Source organism: Barbus barbus (genome assembly GCF_936440315.1).
Source record: "Barbus barbus genome assembly, chromosome: 7".
Taxonomy (NCBI): Eukaryota; Metazoa; Chordata; class Actinopteri; order Cypriniformes; family Cyprinidae; genus Barbus; species Barbus barbus.
In genome coordinates this window covers 31,151,845-31,170,496 of record NC_136735.1, presented here as the reverse complement: position 1 = coordinate 31,170,496, position 18,652 = coordinate 31,151,845, and the positions used below count along the sequence as shown (strand labels likewise).

General features: G+C 34.9%; 1 protein-coding gene across 1 annotated transcript; it reads right to left on the bottom strand.

Moving 5' to 3' along the window:
* Positions 1-4,120: 4,120 nt before the first annotated feature.
* tspan5b (tetraspanin 5b) lies at positions 4,121-15,449 on the bottom strand. The gene is made up of 9 exons (XM_079422230.1): positions 15,086-15,449; positions 13,362-13,412; positions 12,213-12,359; positions 10,381-10,551; positions 8,230-8,355; positions 7,915-7,962; positions 7,491-7,607; positions 5,968-6,029; positions 4,121-5,628 (listed from the first exon to the last, which is right to left on the bottom strand). Exons 1-9 carry the CDS (start codon positions 15,164-15,166, stop codon positions 5,616-5,618), a joined length of 816 nt encoding a protein of 271 aa, XP_079278356.1. The 5' UTR covers positions 15,167-15,449; the 3' UTR covers positions 4,121-5,615.
* Between the last annotated feature and the right edge of the window lie 3,203 nt (positions 15,450-18,652).

The following is an 18,652-nucleotide window of genomic DNA, read 5'->3' as shown; positions in this document are numbered from 1 at the left end:
ATGAGACACACCAATACCATTGGGTCCTGATGCAGCTGTAACCCATCCCACTCTTGCAGGACCTGAAGCTGCCATCCAGCCCCATAGATTGAAGCCATAGATTAATGCATCTTTGTGAAGAGAAGATTAGGCCTGTAAGGCCTAGAGCTCACTGGGCTTTAAATAGCATTTGAGCGCAACATGCTGGATGCAGCTGAACCTGACCCTGCCCTGCATAGAGAACATTTCAGCTTAACTATTGACTAATTCCACCTCCAATCAACCACACAATCTTCCAGGAAATGGGCCAGGAGTCTAGTCCTTGCACTTCTGTGGAAAATCATGTAGAGTGTGCAAACACATCTGACCTGAGGCTAACGGTGTTCTGCAGGGTGAGAGATCCTCTTCCTGCGGTTCTTGATGACTCTGGAGAAGCATACTGCGCTATAAAGACATTACAGTTACATTTAGCCACTCTGGTCACCAGTAATGAGTTTTTTTAAACATTGTATGATTGGGATGGCATGGTAGCCTATATAAACATAAAACATTAATATTCTCATTTTAAATATTTGCTTAATACTTAATAATTAACCATAATTACTAAATAAGTAACCATAATTACTATAATGCCATTTGATGTTTCAAGTGTCTTTTTAGGAGCCTAACCATGGACAATATTCATACAAAGTTTTATCTGCACAAGAGCACACATAAAATAAGATTAGGTAAAAATGAACAAACTAAATCTAGTAGGCTACATTAAAAATCAGTGTTAAAAACTGTCGGGTCGGATTTGGTGTGAAATTTCGTGTTTGAGGCCTGTGCCGCGTGTTTGGATCATATCCGTAAACGGAATATATTTATAAATAAATAGGCTAACATAAAATTTTACTTCATATTTAATTGAAAAAAATACCTTTAACATATATTAAACTTTGTATTTAGTAAACAGATAATTCTATAAATATGCCAGACATTCCAAGATGTAGTAAATGTTATGTTTAATATTTTAATAATGTAACGTTTAAATAAAAAATGTGTTCTTAATATTTTTATACAGTATACATTTTAACTATTTTTCTTGTGAAAGTATGCACTGTTTAATAAATAACTATTTATTAACTGTACTAGAAGTTAGTTTAACTTATATACTGTATATATATATATATATATATATATATATATTAAAATGACTGACATCTCTACTGTTAAGGAGTCTTTAAATCTAACACAAGACTCACTAAAACCCACTAAACCAATCCCTGGCCTTACTGAGCCCTTACTTTACAAAATGGTCTTATATGGTGGCTATTAATTTCAAATTTACATATTTAAAGTGTTGAATTATGACCATTAATCTTATATGTACAGCATTTGTCAGTATGAAAAAAGTGAAAAGTGACATGATGACAGTTCAAAACACAGTGACCCCTATTGCTGTGCCTTTGCTCCATGGGACAGAAAGACAGAGTCAGTGCCACTGAGCAGTTACTGTGACACCGAGGCCAGGAGATGACTTCTAATCCTATTTTAATCGTGGTGAGATTAAGAAAACACAGTAGATCCTAATCTTCTTAGATTACCAATGCTGCTTCCAAAAGCAAGAAGAAGGGTTGTATAAGGAAGTGCACTTAAGGTGATTTAGGCATCGCAGTTTCATTCCCAGCAAGGTCTCAAGGTGGACACACTCCTGAAATTTAGTTAAGTGTGTGTGTGTGTTAAACGTTACCTTTGTCAAAATATGTTTCATATTTATAATTTAATGTTAATTGCTAGAATTCAAGGAATAGCCTAATACTTTTTAACAGAACATAATAGTGTTTAATTATATGTCTTATGATGAAGATCTATGCTTTGTGTTAACTGTGAAATGAATGCAGTTTATTTAAGCATAAACCATAAAGACTCAAGCAAAGGTTAATCTGTAAACGTTACAGAATAAGTGTTACAGAATCAGTCGCTAATGAGTAATTATACATGAATAAATGTTTGTAATGATGTTACTGTTCTTGAACAGCTATAAATAAATATTCAGTTCTATTTAATTTTCACAATTAAATCCTGACCTCCTTCATCAGCTTATCTTTAAAGGACAGGTACTCTGACACCTGGGATATCATCTTTCATACCATCCTCTCTCCACCCTCAATACCACGACTGAGGTGCCCTTGAGCAAGGCACCGAACCCCCAACTGCTCCCCGGGCGCCGCAGCATGGCTGCCCACTGCTCCGGGTGTGTGTTCACGGTGTGTGTGTGTGTGTGTGTGCATTTGTTCACTACTCACTGCTGTGTGTGTGCACTTGGATGGGTTAAACGCAGAGCACCAATTTCGAGTATGGGTCACCATACTTGACAATACGTCACGACTTTACAAAAAAATCCTCTAGCGCCATCTAATGTCTATACTTACAACTGCATGAGGAATAGCAACAATTTCAATAAAAGCTACACTATAATATTATGCTCATATCTACTACTTTATTAAACACAAGCAAATTTTAATAGATAGTAACATATTCATTTACAATCTTCTTGTGCAATGTACAAATTGCAATAAATTCTATTTAAATAATTTTAGTAACAAGAGTACAATGAAGTTATAAATTTTAATTAGTTTGTTGTTTTTTAACACTCACTTTCTTGATATATTGAATTTTATAAAGATTAACATTTTAAAACACTGCATGGCATGTGAGCCTAGGTTGGTGATAGTTCAATTTTATAGACATCTAGTAAAGTAGCATCTAGTAAAGAGTCACAGACACGGGCTTACCACACATACAAAAACATATGAAATTTATTGTTTCCTGTACCACCATATTGGGAAACAATGTAAATTGTTTATTACATTTGTCAAATAAGATGGTGTAAAATTAATATTTAGAAATGACACAGAAACAGGGAAAATAAGAACTAAATAAAAACAAAATACATTTCAAGCAAAAAAATAAGAAATGCACATCCGGCTCAAAAATCTTTTTTTTTTTCTCAAGCATGCCATTATTAAAACATATTTATGGCCTGTTCACACCAAGGGCAAGAACTATAACAATAAAGTTTTAATGATCTTACAAAACGTAACTCTAAATATCTTATTACTAAGAAATATTTTATTGGAGAAATTGAGAAAATATGCCAATATTTATTTAATATTTTTATGGCACTTACAGTCAACAGTGTACCAAAAGTTGAAGCTATGAGTTTTAAGCCAGACACTGCATGGGCTAAAATTCAGGCTAGATTACAAATGCTAGACAAAAATTATTAGACCTGTATGTTTTTAATACTAAAATGCCCGTTCTCCAGTTTCACTGTGCACAAACTGCAAAACCACTGGAAGCCAGTTTAAATGCAGTTTTTTTACTTTTAACCAAGACGTTCCAAAACTTTAATAAAACAAACATATTATGATATAATAAGGTTACACACATCAGGAAAGTGTAAAGTGAAAAGGCATTAACACAACCATAGGGATTCATTAAATTAGCTTGTATTTCAAATACAAAACCATTATCTAACAGCCTGCAGATTCATTTCACAATCAAAGCAAAACATTCTCATCTTTCTGGCAAAGACACTACGACTTCAGAAATATTTCAATATTCAGTCGATATGGGTGAATCTCATAACATGTCCCAGTTATAGTAATTTTTATATTTATGCATTTGGCAGATGCTTTCATCAAAATCAACTGTGAATTAAATTGAAGGTGTATGTTGTAATCCTATATATATATATATATATTTTTTTTTTTGTACCATTACCATTCGTTTTTTTGGAATTCACATCATTCTCAAGGAATCTCATTGTATTGAAAATTATACTGTCTGGAATCTGGAAACTTTTTTTTTTAAATTAATTCTCAGAAATGAAAGACAACAAATACATTTTGTATTAAATTATTTAAATAATTATACAAATACAGCTATTTTTGCCATTAGAGAATTGGAAGGGGAAACATGCTTAAATGCCATAAAAATAATGTCACAACCTTAATGTTATGAAAAATATAATTTTTCTACTTGGAGAACTTTGACATGAAATTCACCCATATACCAAGTTTGGTAGTTTTTTTTTTTGTCAGTCTGACAGTCTGAAATCTGGCAAAATCTCAGTGCTAATTTTTTTTTAAACATTCTAGTGACACCATTACTTACACAGTGGCTATAATTTGAAAATCCAGTACAGATAAACATAGCGAATCACAAAAATATCTTCATATAGCTGAACACACCGGGAAAATGTAGTGTTATTCCAATAAACATGCAGTCAATTTTCCCTTAGTTTCAAAAGCAACTGTGTTTTTATAAAATCCATTAAACAGGTAATATACACACACACACAATCTGACAATGTGAACAAATTAAACAAATAGTCTCAATGGATTATGTACATTTGAAAGTCATAATGTGAGTCAAACACTCATGTAGTGTGAAGTAGACAGGAACTCTTCACTGAACACAATCTGCAGGCTACTCTCTCACTTAAACTGAGTCTGCACAGAATCTGATCTCCACAGAATGCTAGTCATTCGCAAAATTCTACACATCCCCCTCAAGTAATAAATACTTAGCCTAATCTGATCATGTATTTAACTACCAATAGAACAATAGTACTTAGCATTGACAAACATTTTATCATTTAAATATCCATTCTGCACAGTTACAGATTTTTTATTTTTATTTTCTCCCTACAAACAGTGCAGAATAAAGTGCACCGACTCAGAACTAATAATAACCTATAGACACTGAGCTTGCTTGCATTTGCCCAAACATGGAAATAACTGAATCATTGCATCTTCTACCCAACTGATCAATTATACCGTGATCATAAATTATGTACGTTTTTAGCTGCATTAATTTGAAATTGCAAAATGCAATGCTCATTGTGTCAAATATATGCTCATCTGAAGCATATATACTGCACATAAACCAACAGTCAAAAAATGTTACAGAAAGAATGCAAGTGGCCTTAAAGGAATAGTTCACCCAAAAATGAAAATCTGCTGAAATGGGTAGTGAATGGGTGCCGTCAGAATGAGAGTTCAAACAGCTGATAAAAATCTCACAATAATCCACATGACTCCATCAATTAATGTCTTGTGAAGTGTTATTATGGACAATGGTATTATGTCCAGAAGTTTTTTTTGCAGCTTTTTACTTTACAAGATGTTAATTGATGGACTGGAGTGGTGTTGATTACTTGTGGATTATAATGATGTTTTTTTTTTTTCAGCTGTTTGGACTCATTCTGACGGCACCCATTCACTGCAGAGTATCCATTGGTGAGCAAGTGATGTGATGCTACATTTCTCCAAACCTGTTCTGATGAAGAAACAAACTCATATACATCTTGGATTGCCTGGCAGAGAGTACATTTTCTGTTATGAGTGAACTATTCCTTTAAGTGTTTCCTAAAGACTACATTTTTAATGTTAATACTGTGTGTTAATACTGTTGAATTTTGTACTTTAAGGATTAAAAGCAAAACATGTCGCTGTACATTGGAATATAAAGGAGGTATGTGAATGGAATCCCTCACTGGTTGCTAGGATACTGTGATGACAATGTGCCAACCCTGTTGCTGACTGACAGAGAAATGGAGGATCTGTCTGCAGAACGACTCGAGTGCTTCAGGTGAACAAACTGGAGGATGAAAAACAGAGATGTTAGTAAGATGTGACATTCTCTACCTGCCCATTACCATCAGACTCACAGCTTAAGAAAATAAGGTTTCATCCAGTGTGCTTGCTATGAGTTTGGACTGAAACTGCATTAAACCAAGCAGGTGTATGCTGCAAGTCTAAATGAATATAAAAAAAGATGGTTTTAATAAAAGGCTGAATATACTATGACCCACTTTTTAAATGCGAAATTAGTCAATGTATCTGCATTAGTCAGTTTCATTGTTAGTCTTGTGTTGTGACGCTAATCAAAATGCAGATCTCATGACCGTGTAATTCTTTTATCAGGGATGTTCCTTACCAGCTCTCCCTGACCGCCTCAATATCACTCAGAAGATTCTGTGCCAGACAGATCCCAAATATCTAGAAGCAGGGAAAAGGTTTTTATATCAGGCAAAACAAAACAACACTGAATTAATCAATCATCACTGTGTCTTCCTGGACATTATTAAATCTAATTCTAAACTATTATATGCCCTAAAGAGAACACAGCTGTCTTCAAATCAATAAGATAACCACACTTGGCAGATTGTGTTTCGGTTGTAAATTTGAAGGACAGCTGCTGAAATGAAAGAGCACTCACAAACACTGGAGATAAATTAAAACAATGCATTAAAAATTTAATACTTCTATAAATCAATATTCAAGGGTTTTAACGCATCAGAGGGCCCTGTTTATTAAATTGTCAAAGCTCCTACACTACCGTTCAAAAGTTTGGGGAGAATTAGTAACAATCACAGAGGCTGCATTTATTTGATCAAAAATGCATTAAAAACAATCTTTTTTATATTTTTGTGAAAACCATGATAGATTACCTTTTTTCCCAGTATGCTTTGATTAATAGAAAATTTTAAAAAAATCAGCATTTGAAATAGAATTCTTTTGTAACAGTAACAATGTCTTTACTTGGGTTGTGCCGATAGACCAAAGTATTGTGTATCAACTGTGGTTGATACCTTTGACAAGATCAAGATTATTACACACGATTCTGTTGATCTTATGAATGCAATAGCCAATCAGGAGCGTTCAGATGAGTCATCGCTGAAATACCGGAGTTTTGCAGTTCAGTGCACGCTCGCAGACTGAATTCTGCTCTCTCGCGAATTCTCTCATCATAAACAAAGTGCAGATGTATGTGTGAAGTAATTTTAAGAGATGGCTTCACTAAACTCGCGCTAGACTCAAGTCAGTGATGTTGTTCTTTGATGAAGTAAATGTTCTTTGCTCATTTTCTGTAGCTGCTCGTTGTACAACTGAGGAAATGTAAGCATTATAATGAGTAACTTACAATGCTTTTATTAAATTGTGATCATGTTAAATACGAATACACTCATATTAAAATTATTTTATGACATGACATCCATATGCTACTTGACAAAAAAGATAATGTGTAGACTACACTAACATTAGGCTGCTTTTAGCCGTACTCTGGAGTTGGTTCACTCTCCAGCTATAAAACTAAAAGAAAATAATTAAATACATTAGCATGATGATATTGTGTATCAGTGATCTCACAGGCTGACGATACAACGCTACCTGCAAGTTATATAAATAATATATTTTAATTAAATATTGTTAGGTTTCAGAGCCTATTAATAAACAAAAGAATTAAAATGTAGGATAAAAATGTAAAACAACAGAACTGTCAATGTCTTGATACTCTTAGAAGACGCTGCATTACAGTCAAGGAGACTACATTTTGTAAATTATCAGTTTTTTTTCCCCTCCTTCACTTATAAATGACTGCTGTTTATAGTGGGACATACACAACATACAATGTTCAGCCTGCATGTGTATTTCAAATGACAATTGTTGTTTATTCACCTGCAGAAGTGCAATTCCTATGAAGATTCCGGCAACTACGGTTAAATTCTCCTGTAACCATTTCTCAAACTGTGGTACACATCCTTTTGTGTGTATAAACATCTTCTGCTCGTTGTCCTTCACACATAAAAACACACATTAGCCAAAGATACAAAATATTAAACAATTCTACTTACAAAACCTTAGAGTAAGCTATCGTATGGCTTCAGAGAACTTGGAATATAGTGCATATGAACCACTTTCATAACACTTATGGGGATTTTGTCTCATTTTGGACATTGACAGTCCCAGTTCTCAGTCACTTCGTTTATATGAAAAGGAGTGGCTAGGAGCTTTAAATCCAATTTTGTTCCACAGAAAAAGAAAGTTTGTGAATAAAGGATGACTTTGTGTGTGAATATTCTTTTGGCAATTGCGTACTTACATCTTTCGCTCGAATGTCATATCCACACTGTGTGTTTATCACATCCTCCTTTGAGAAGGAAAACAATAAGAAAGCCAGGATTTAGTCCTCTGGATAACTTAACATTCCACATTAAATCATAGGCTTTAAGCATTATATTAAATAGATAACTGTTGTGTTGTATGTGAATGCGCTCTGTTTGCCGGATCTACATCACTTCCCGTTTATGTTCCCAGGTCTTCTGGAAGGAGACTCTAGGCAGTAAGATGACTGGAAGACGTGTGTTTCTGTGTGTGCTGCATGCATGTTAAGAGTGTATATGCTGGGTTTACTCACAGCAGGGTCCTTGGTGCAGCAGGAAAAGGGAACCCCACATTTCTCTCTGCTCAGATTAGTGTCAGTACAATTAAAGTAAATGTTCAGATTCCAGTCTTCAGGTCCAAATGCTCCACAACACTCCCACTGCAGAAACATACATGTATTGAATATCCATGTGCAAACCAACCAATAGCTAAAAGCCATTACAGATTTGAACATATTGCTGCTAGCTCAGAAAATTGCAAAAATCAAGTGTATTTTTACATTTTCCTATTTAATATTTGTCTTAATAGTAATAGAACTAAATATGAATAACTCATTGAATGGCTAATGAATACGTGTGTGTGTGTACATGCATACGTACGCATGTTAATTTTTTTTTTATCGCGATTAATCGTATTATGCACAATTCAATAATGCATTCAAAAGTAGTATATTGTGCACTTTTTCCCCCCTTTATAAGTACTGCTATACTGTACGAACAAAAGTGCAATAACATTTGGTTTGCAAACACTTTAAACAAATAAGGTGCTTTTTTTTACACCAGTATTTTTTACAAAGTAGCAGTTAAAATATTTATTATAAATCTCAACTTATAACATTAATGTAATCAAATTAAATATAAAACAAGCTATTTACCACTGCCAGGGCATTAACGTTTTTATAGAAAATATTTTATAGTTTGTTATATATATATATATATATATATATATATATATATATATATATATATATATATATATATATATATATATATATAAAAAAAAAAAAAAAAAAAAGTTATGCTCAGAGTCCAGAGCCTCGATCATAACATTATAACAGGCACATTCTGAGTAGAGACCTGCACGATCGCGGGACCCAACGCAACAGAGTGTGGCGTGGGACAACACTTGATGGGCGAGTGTGGGTGAGAGACTTGTGTGTGCGGGATGCGGGAGAATAAGGGTGTACTCACACTAGGCAATCTTAACCGTGCCCGAGCACGTTTGACCCCCAAAGCCCGGTTCGCTTGACTAGTGTGATCGCTCGGGCGTGGTTCGTTTAGCCGGCCCTGACTCAGTTGGAAGAGGTGGGCCAGAGCACGGTTCAGTCGGGCACGGGCGTGGTACACATGTAGTGTGAGCGCAAGCTGCGCCGGAGCGCAGAGCTACTGATACGTGCAGCATGATTGCGTGAACATTTCTGAGCGGCAAATAGATAGATCTGTAAAGCAATATATTTTTAGAGGGCCGTGTGCTACCATGTCCCAAACGACTCAAAATAATAAATCACAAAGTTAACAAAACGATGCACTCCACTGTGCTGAGAGAGAGCGCTTCTCTGCTGTCTTCACGTGCTATCAGAAACATCCCATTTCACACGTATGGTTACGAGCACGTTGCATTCTTGAAATAACAGTAAACAGTGGTTTGTGAATGTTGAGGTTTAGCCTAAATAACTTTGTCAGGAGCATTCATGCGAGCGCTGCCAAGTAGGGATAAGCAGTCTTAGGCACACCCCGAATGCTCTCATTGGTTGAGACGCGTGATGATGCCAATACCAAGCCAGTACTGATCAACACCCCACCTCGCCTGTGACCTATGGTTTGTCTGTATGTGTATTCAGAGCCAGGGAGCAACGGTCTTTCATAATAATAATAAAACTGCGTTAATGCACGATAAAATAATTGTCTGCGTTAATCAATTAATCACGATAACGCATTAACTTGCCCAGCCCATACATACATATTAGTGTGGTCAAACTATTAATCGCATCCAAAGTTTTTGTTTGCGTACTGTGTGTGCTCTGTGTATATTTATTGTGTATATATAAAATACACACACACAGTATATATTTTTAAAATATTTAGATGCATTTACATTATAAATAAATATTTCATACATAACCTATTTTTCTGAAACATATACACGCACACATGCATGTGTACAAAAACTTTGGATGCGATCAATCATTTGGCAGCATTAATCTGTGTGTGTGTGTGTGTGTGTGTGTGTATATATATATATAAATAAAAACAGAAACATTTCAGAAGTGCATACTTATTGATTTAGACTTCTGTTTGCACTTTAAATTGCGATTACCACATAAAAGTAACTTTACCTTTAAAAAAAACAAACAAAAAAAACTTTCGTGGTTTGGTTTTGTGTGTGTGTGTCAGTGTGTTCTTACATAATCTTGTGTGAAGTCAATGAGATTCTGTAGGTCAATGTCATCTCTGTATGCTCTAATATTGTTGTTGATGAAGAACTTGAGCTGGTCTTTAATCCAGTCCTTAAAGACAAACGCCAAGACTCCCGCGGTCAACTCCAGGAAAAATATGATTCCCAGAAAAACAGAAAACTGTGGAAGAGGACAGCAGAGTTCTGGTTACACAACTCATGATGGATAATATCAGCTTTAAGGGTCTCCAATAAGTCAAGAATGTGTTAAATTCCCACAGCAGATTAAACCAAGCGATTTTTTTTTTTTTGGTTTATGATTCCTGACCCTGCCAACATCTCTCAGAACATTTACAGAGAAATTCACATTTTTTAGAGATGACGCAGTTCTCACTTCCCATCTCAAAACAGTCACATATTTTCACAACATTCATCTCCAGCTGCACACACAATTTTTTATACAAGTACAGTGAGCAATGATTTGTCACTGTGACCTCAATGAATACTTCCAGACTGACACCACAGTTCATCTGGTGTTTCCAGATGTTTTAAGAAAGCCTCTGTTACCCTACAGAGGAAACGGGCCTCTTGTAATAGTTTCGCAACACCATTCTTGACCTTCTGACAAATCTCTAACAGCATCCTCTCTCATATACATGAAAGGAGACCATCAGAACCTGAGGAAGTTCACACACTTTCAAACCACAGTCAATCCTACCTACGTAGTTACTCATATCCAGCCATTCAAAAATGTGATTACCCACCTGCACTCTCTATTCACATTTGTCTGCACACGGCTGAGATAAGCATTCTGTTTACAGTTTTTGCAAAGCAGCATTGAATTAGTATTTCTCAGACGTTCACGTTAAGGATCAAGAATTAAACGTTTGCAATGAATTCAGCTCAACCACTTCATATACAATGCAGACTCCATTCAAATTTGCTTTGTAAATAAGATGAAAAACCTTTAACATCCATGGAACCTTTCCATTACCCACGGTTCTTTATAAAGCAAAAAGATTCTTTACATTATTAAAATGGTTCTTAGAATTCTTTAGATTATAAAAATGATAAAAATGGTTCTTTTAAGAATTGTTCTTGTAAGACTCTTGCCACAGAACCTTTTTGGGTTTCTATGTCATCACTGTGAAAACCCTCTTCTGGAACCTTCACTTTTAATGTGTACATTGCAAAACAGGACACAGAAACGGCGTTGTGTAAAACACTTCATCATGCAAAGACAGAAACCTTAAATGTACCTAAAACTTTAGCACAATTGTTTTATTGACTTACAAATACTGGAATAGAGCTCTGCACTGATGACAAAATTTTGTAGACCAACCTGGAAAAATTAGCATCACCTGGATTCCCTTGATAAAAACTCAATATGATTTTTCCATAAGTGGTTTTTCCAAGTGGGTATTATTGATGATTTTTTTATGAAAATATCTTGAGCTTGTGTTAACCACACACTTTATTTCAGGCTTTTAACCAAAAACCCATTCAAAAACCCATTGACTTCGGAACAATAGAACCCGAAGTGCAAAATGCTATCCAAGTTTTGGCATTAAAAAAATGTCATCCCTTTAGCACTACATGTCTTCCTTAAAGTTCCAAAAACAGTTTTTTCGAACGTACCCAAATTGATAATTTTGTGATGAACAAATTACTTCAATACGTGTGTTAAATCAGTTGGAGCAAGTCCATGAACCACAATATGGACATTCACGCTTCGCTTAATACTCAGAGCATAACATATTTATGGCAGATGGCAGGTGCGCTAAGTAAACATTGCTGAAAATGTCTGCTTGAACTCACTGGTAAAAAGAAAACGTAACATACAAACTTAAGTAGAAAGGAGTTTTCCCTCAGAGCACCGATGCATCCTGCGAAGCCAAGCACAAACATCACACCACCCACCACGAGGAATAGCCACACTGGGTCAAACCCGCCCAGATCTGTGATGGAGGATATGTTGGAGAGAACCCCCTGATGGAAATACAAATGGGAAAAAAACTGAGAATAAATATAGCTGCAAGCAGCAATTAAGGGGCCAAGTACAACAGAGGTAAAATGAAGAGCTAAGGAGCTGTCTTTAATTACTCCAACCCTGCTTCTGGAGAGCCACCTTCCTCCAGACTTAAGTTCCAACCCTGCTTCAACACACCTGTCTGTAATAAAGTAGCCCTGAACACCTTGATTAACTGGTTCAGGTGTGTTTGAATTTTTTTTTTAATATCTTTTGACCAGTAGGTGGCGTTGTGCCGAAATTACTCATGTGCCCTCAGGTCTTGCTTGTTATAACACATAACAAGTTTGGTCAGTATCCACTTAAGCATTGCCGAGATATAGCCTCAAGTTCATTTTTGCACAAACTTCGTCAAATTCGTTAGCAAGCTTTACAAAAATGGTTTGAAAATTGGACATACCGTCTAGGACGAGCTTGTTTTTTTTTTTTGGAAAATTCCAAATTGCAAAAAATCTTAACCCGTAGAAATGTACATTTTGGTATACGTTCGTCTTGGCATGTGCCAAGGAATCAGAGGAAAACATTTTGCTTTTAGATCTTACGATTCAAAAGTTATTAGCAGAAACATGAGTGCAAATTTGGCCTATTGGTGGCATCGTTTGATTTGGTATGCCGCTCTGAATCTAACTTCTGATTTTTGGTTAAAAATGTATTTATATTTTGACCAGTAGAAACTACTCATGTGCCCTCAGGCCATTGAGCTGAGACTCCAAATTTGCTATGGTTAATATTGAGACTGTCCTCTGTGTCAAATTTCACAACTTTCCCACAAGTGGTTCTATTGGCTGCCATAGACTTCCAGAGTGGAAGAAGAAGCAGAAGAATAATAATAAGAAAACTAATAGATGCCTAAGCACCTTCAATGCTTGGCCCCTAATAACTTGATTTCAGTTTAATTAGACCAAGATCTCACATAAATAGATTAATATATTAAGTGTTTGTAAAAGATGGGCTTCACTCACCTTCTCACTCCAGGCCCACAGAGCCACGGACAGGAACGCCACCCCCAGCAGCTAAAAAGTATATATAAGCATAAGCTTATATCCCATCAATATAATTGTCAATAATCAATCAATCTTATAACCCATCACTTCATCACAATTTCACCTTCCAGTTAGGCTAATCAACCATAGCTCCTTCAAAAACAGCCAGAAACCTTGGAGTTGTGATTGATAAGCTTTATATCTCAGACCACATTGCTATACCTGCCCGATCCTGCAGATTTGCATTATACAATATTAAGAAGATCAGGCCCTTTCTCTCAGAACATGCAACAAAACTCCTTGTTCAGGCTCTTGTTCTGTCCAGACTCGACTATTGCAATGCTCTCTTGGCAGGTCTTCCAGCCAATTCCATCAAACCTCTACAATTAATCCAAAATGCTGCTGCAAATGCCAAAAAGAACACACGTCACACCTCTGTTTATCAATTTGCATTGGCTACCAATAGCTGCTCGCATTAAATTCAAGGCATTAATGTTTGCCTACAGAACCACCACTGGCTCTGCACCCATTTACCTAAAATCATTACTTCAGACTTGTGTGCTCTCTAGAAGCTTGCATTCTGCAAGTGAACAATGCATTATTGTGCCATCCCATAGAGGCACAAAATCACTTTCACTGACTTTTTCATTAACTGTTCCCATCTGGTGGAATGACCTGCCCAACTCAATCAAAGCAGTTGAATCCTTAGCCATCTTCAAGAAACAGCTAAAAACACATATCTTCAATCTTTATTTGACCCTCTAACTCTCTATTCTAATTTTATTTGATCTATCTGTCTTCTTTTTATAAAAAAGAAACAAACAAACAAACAAAAAAAACACACATTTGACCCCCTATCAATTGCATATTTATTCTCTAACTGCTAGCTTTTCTTGTAAAACTAACTCTAGCTTTCTACGTGTACTGTTAGGCTAACCAAGACTTGCATGTTGTTGCTCTTTTGTTGGTTTTGATTGCTTCTAATGTCCTCATTTGTAAGTCGCTTTGAATAAAAGCATCTGCTAAATGACTAAATAATAAGAAGCATAATAAATTATGTATATTAGCATAAGCACTATAAATTACCTTTGAAATTTTGTTTGTGCTTAAGTACATATTTTTATCATGACAAAAACCACCTGACACATGGGTTGTGTCTCAAAACCTAGTTGGCTGCCTGCATTGACAGCATGTTTACAACAGTTTACAGCATTTTTTGGCAATCATAAGCATGTTTGGACGTTCAAACCTCATTTTTTTAACATAATATGTGCATGAGCATTTATATTTTCGAGCATGTTAGCAGCATAAAGAGCGTTTGGAACGCCTGAACATTGTTTCTAGTAACAGAAAAAGCACCCGGAATGTTGGAATGTTCAAACTGTAATTTCTGGGCATAAGCTCCCTTTGGAATGTTCGCATATAATTATTTTTGTATCATAGCATTTAAAAGATCCAACAGAGGATGGCTCCATACATTCAACACAAATTAGAGTTTCATACGTGAATTTAGAACGTTCGACAGCATTTGGCCATCATAAACGTTCGACAATGCTGTCTGGGTAGGCAACTTACTAGGTTTTGAGGCACAGCCAATGTGTCAGACACACAGAGGCGTTTTAATGCAAACCCCAGGCGACAAAATGCAAGACTGTAACGTTACATTCACAGCTCGCACACAATGTCAAAAATGCATAACTCACCCAAAATATAATATTAAATCCAAATATGAAGTATTTGATGCAACAGCCCACTTCGTGCACGTTGAAATGTTTTCCTGACATACTTGCGTTTGATAAAACAGATCAATTCCTCCCGGTGATTATTAATGATGGAGGAAAAAAAAAATCGCCCACCGACTGGAAAACTGGCTTCTTCCTTTTACACCATATTTATGACATTTCTACAGATTGGCAAGCAATGCCACACTGGGATTTGCCCAGTTCGCCTAAATCAGTAATTTGTTTATTCGAAAAACACAAAATAATTATTGATAAAAATAATTACAGAGAAAAACTGGACGAGCGCTCCTCTGCAAATAAAGATTGAGAGTCACTTCCGGCTAAGTGAATTACGTCATAATACTATTTTTCAAAATAAAGGTTCATAATTACAGCTACTTGGCTATATTGGCCAAAAAAAAAAAAAAAAAAAGCATCGGCCTATGGGTTTGATAATGATATCACTTTTAAAATCATCAGTATCAATAATGAGAATAGCTTCACGTCTATTATAATCTGCAGAATTATTATATGTAAAAATAAGTACAATATGCATATTTTAATACATGATGTGATATATATTAAAATCAAAATCATCTAGAATATATTATGCATACTTTATTTTTTACTTATGCTTTAAATTTGTGACTTCACTTCAGAAAAAAAAACAACTAAAAATCATGGCATCTATACAGGGTAATTTTTCAAGGCAAAGACTATCTTCTGAGGTGCATGTGACTGTAGTATCACGTTCTTTTATTGTCTCTTTAACATATAATTTGAACATTTAATTAATCACAATTTAACAGCCAATGTAGAGCAGCAGTTTACATTACCGCACCCATATCACAAAGCCAGGGCTGTAATTTCAAAATAAGAGTCACCAAACCCTTAGACCCAGTTGTAAAATAAATAGTATCCTAACTTGTGACATTAACTTTAAGCAATAATTTTAGTCAGTAACATTAATAATTACACTCTAAAAAAATGCTGGGTTAAATACAACCCAGCAGTGGGTAAAATACGGACGAACCCAGCGGTTGGGTTACTGCCCAGAAGGTTGGGTTAAACATTTAACCCAAATGTTGGTTGAAAACAACCCAGCATGTGTTCTGTCCAATATTTACCCAGCACTGGGGTGTATTTAACCCAGCATTTTTTAGAGTGTAGATATCAAAACTATGAACAACCGGATTACATTAAGGTTGGCAGATGTGTCAATAGACTTTTTGTCCTTGTTTTTTCTTTTACATTCTATATTGTGGATCACAATAACCTGTGCTTAATAAAATCACTGTCATGCATTTATTTTGATTTATTATGTAAATTCTAGGCTCTTCCTTTCCTTAAAACCTTAAACCATGGGTGCATTGATGTGAATGGAATTTATATTGAATAATGGTATTACAGATTCACTCTGATCTATAAAGGTGTGTTTGAAGAGCTTTGCTTTCTACCATTTGAATTTGTAATAGATCAAAGGCTTACATGAATTGAACTATTTGTCACTGAGCGCATGACATGCAGTGAAACCTTTAGTTTGCAGAGACACTAAATGAAACAGGTTAGCATGAGGTCTAGTATTGTGCATTGGCTAATATAGGAAGCTTCTTTAGGGATAGTGTCTCAGCTAGTTAATTGGAATATCAGACAGCAGAGTGTGTGGTCTAGACAGGTCTATCTTATGTGTGTGTGTGTGTGTGTGTCCTTGTGTAAAGTGAAGCAGGCTGTAATAACCCCAAGGGTGGTGGAAATCCAAGGTTCTGCATTAAGGTCATCCACAATCACCTCTATGAGTCAGCAAATCCCTGCAGATATCATATACATCTCACCCCAAAACCCCCCAAACACAGTGCTTATACTGAGCACACCAAAGATCATCTCCATCACTACATGCAGCCCATCTTGATGATCTATATTTAGTCATTATGTGTTGTTCACAATGCTGATATTTCCCCAAACTACAAAATTATAAAACCTTATTTGTACAAACTACTATAGCAACACTTTATAAGCACTGTGCAAAATGTATTGCATAATGAATTTGTAAGAGAATATCTAAGAAACCTTATAAATATGTGACTAAAACTTCTTAATGAGTAAACTAATCATATCAATTATTTCCTCAAGCACTTCTGATAAAAGCTTTTTACTAGGCGTGTCACTTAAAATAATTAACCAGCATTAATTTTATAACCCCACAAGTTTCAAGAACGGTATGTTCTTCAATAAAAACAACAATTGCTCAGGACAAATTAAAATGAAATGTCAAGTTTATATGTTGCACATTGTTTACTGAGGCCCCCTAGTGGACCTCGTCCCCTTTGTTTAAGAACCATGCAGTTGTTGTTTTAAAAAAATATATTTTAAATATACATAACATTTAATAAAACATTAATAACATGTTAAGCTAGTAACTATTTCTATTAGATTCTGTCATGCATGTGTTTATTGCATAACAAAACTGTTTCATGCTGTTTGAACATTTTTAGTATTCTAACATCAGTAAAAATCCAGCTATTCGATTTCACTACAAACAAGAATCCGTATTTGATATTTTTCCCACTTTTGCAGTATTGATTCTAGGTAACAAACACATCTGTATTTATTGATAAGGTGCACTTTATGCATGAATAATGAATTAGATTTTGCAACCCTAATGAAAAATACGTCAATATAATAAAACATATTTGAAATGCATTTATTCCATACTAAGTATACTACAAATTAATTTACATATTTATGTACTTTATAAAAAATACCCTGCAATTGTACTTTTGGTGTACTAAACTGGTATACAAGTCTGCTAAATTGGAACAACTAATTATGTACTGTCTTAATGAACTTTAATTGTGCAGAAGTAGTGTTTATACGTAAGTATATTTTTGATTGTGCTAAAGTGGAACTATTGCAAGTATTCTTTAGGTACACTTTAAATATCACAAGACCAATATTATTCAAAGATCATACAATCCTCATCCATAGTGACATTAAAACACATTTTAGGCTTAATATTAAGAAGTGTGCATTGTGCAGAAGTAGCTAGTACTTCAATTAAAGTTTAACATTTGTATATCAGTAAGTCTCGAGTGAATATGTTAATAGATTTGATCTATACTTCGTATAAAATAAATGTATTTTAAATATTTAATTATTTTTACTAGGGAATAGTGTTGGGTATTTACTATTTTTTTGTAAAATAGTTTTGTTTATGTGAGAAACTCACCATATATATACACACACACACACACACACACACACACACACACACACACACACACATTTAAATAAACAAGAATCCGTATTTTATATTTTTTTCCAATTTTGCAATATTGATTGTAGGTAACAAACCTAAAAAAAAAAAAAAAAAAAAAAAAAAAAAAAATGGGCATCTGTATTGTATTGATAAGGTGCACTTTATGCTTGAATAGTGAATTGGACATTTGCAATAGTGTTGGGTTTTTACTATTTTTGTAAAATAGTTTCTGTGTGAGAAACTCATCATATATATATATACATATATGTGTTTGTCAGTAATGTAAATGCCCT

Bases quoted from the DNA above. Each gene is read 5' to 3' on its own strand.
- tspan5b (XM_079422230.1), bottom strand. From the start codon at position 15,166: ATGTCAGGAAAACATTTCAACGTGCACGAAGTGGGCTGTTGCATCAAA. The intron at 13,413-15,085 runs GTGAGTTATGCA...TATACTTTTTAG, and splicing joins GATTTAATATTATATTTTGG to CTGCTGGGGGTGGCGTTCCT. The intron at 6,030-7,490 runs GTGAATAAACAA...CCCTGCTTCTAG, and splicing joins TAGGAATTGCACTTCTGCAG to ATATTTGGGATCTGTCTGGC.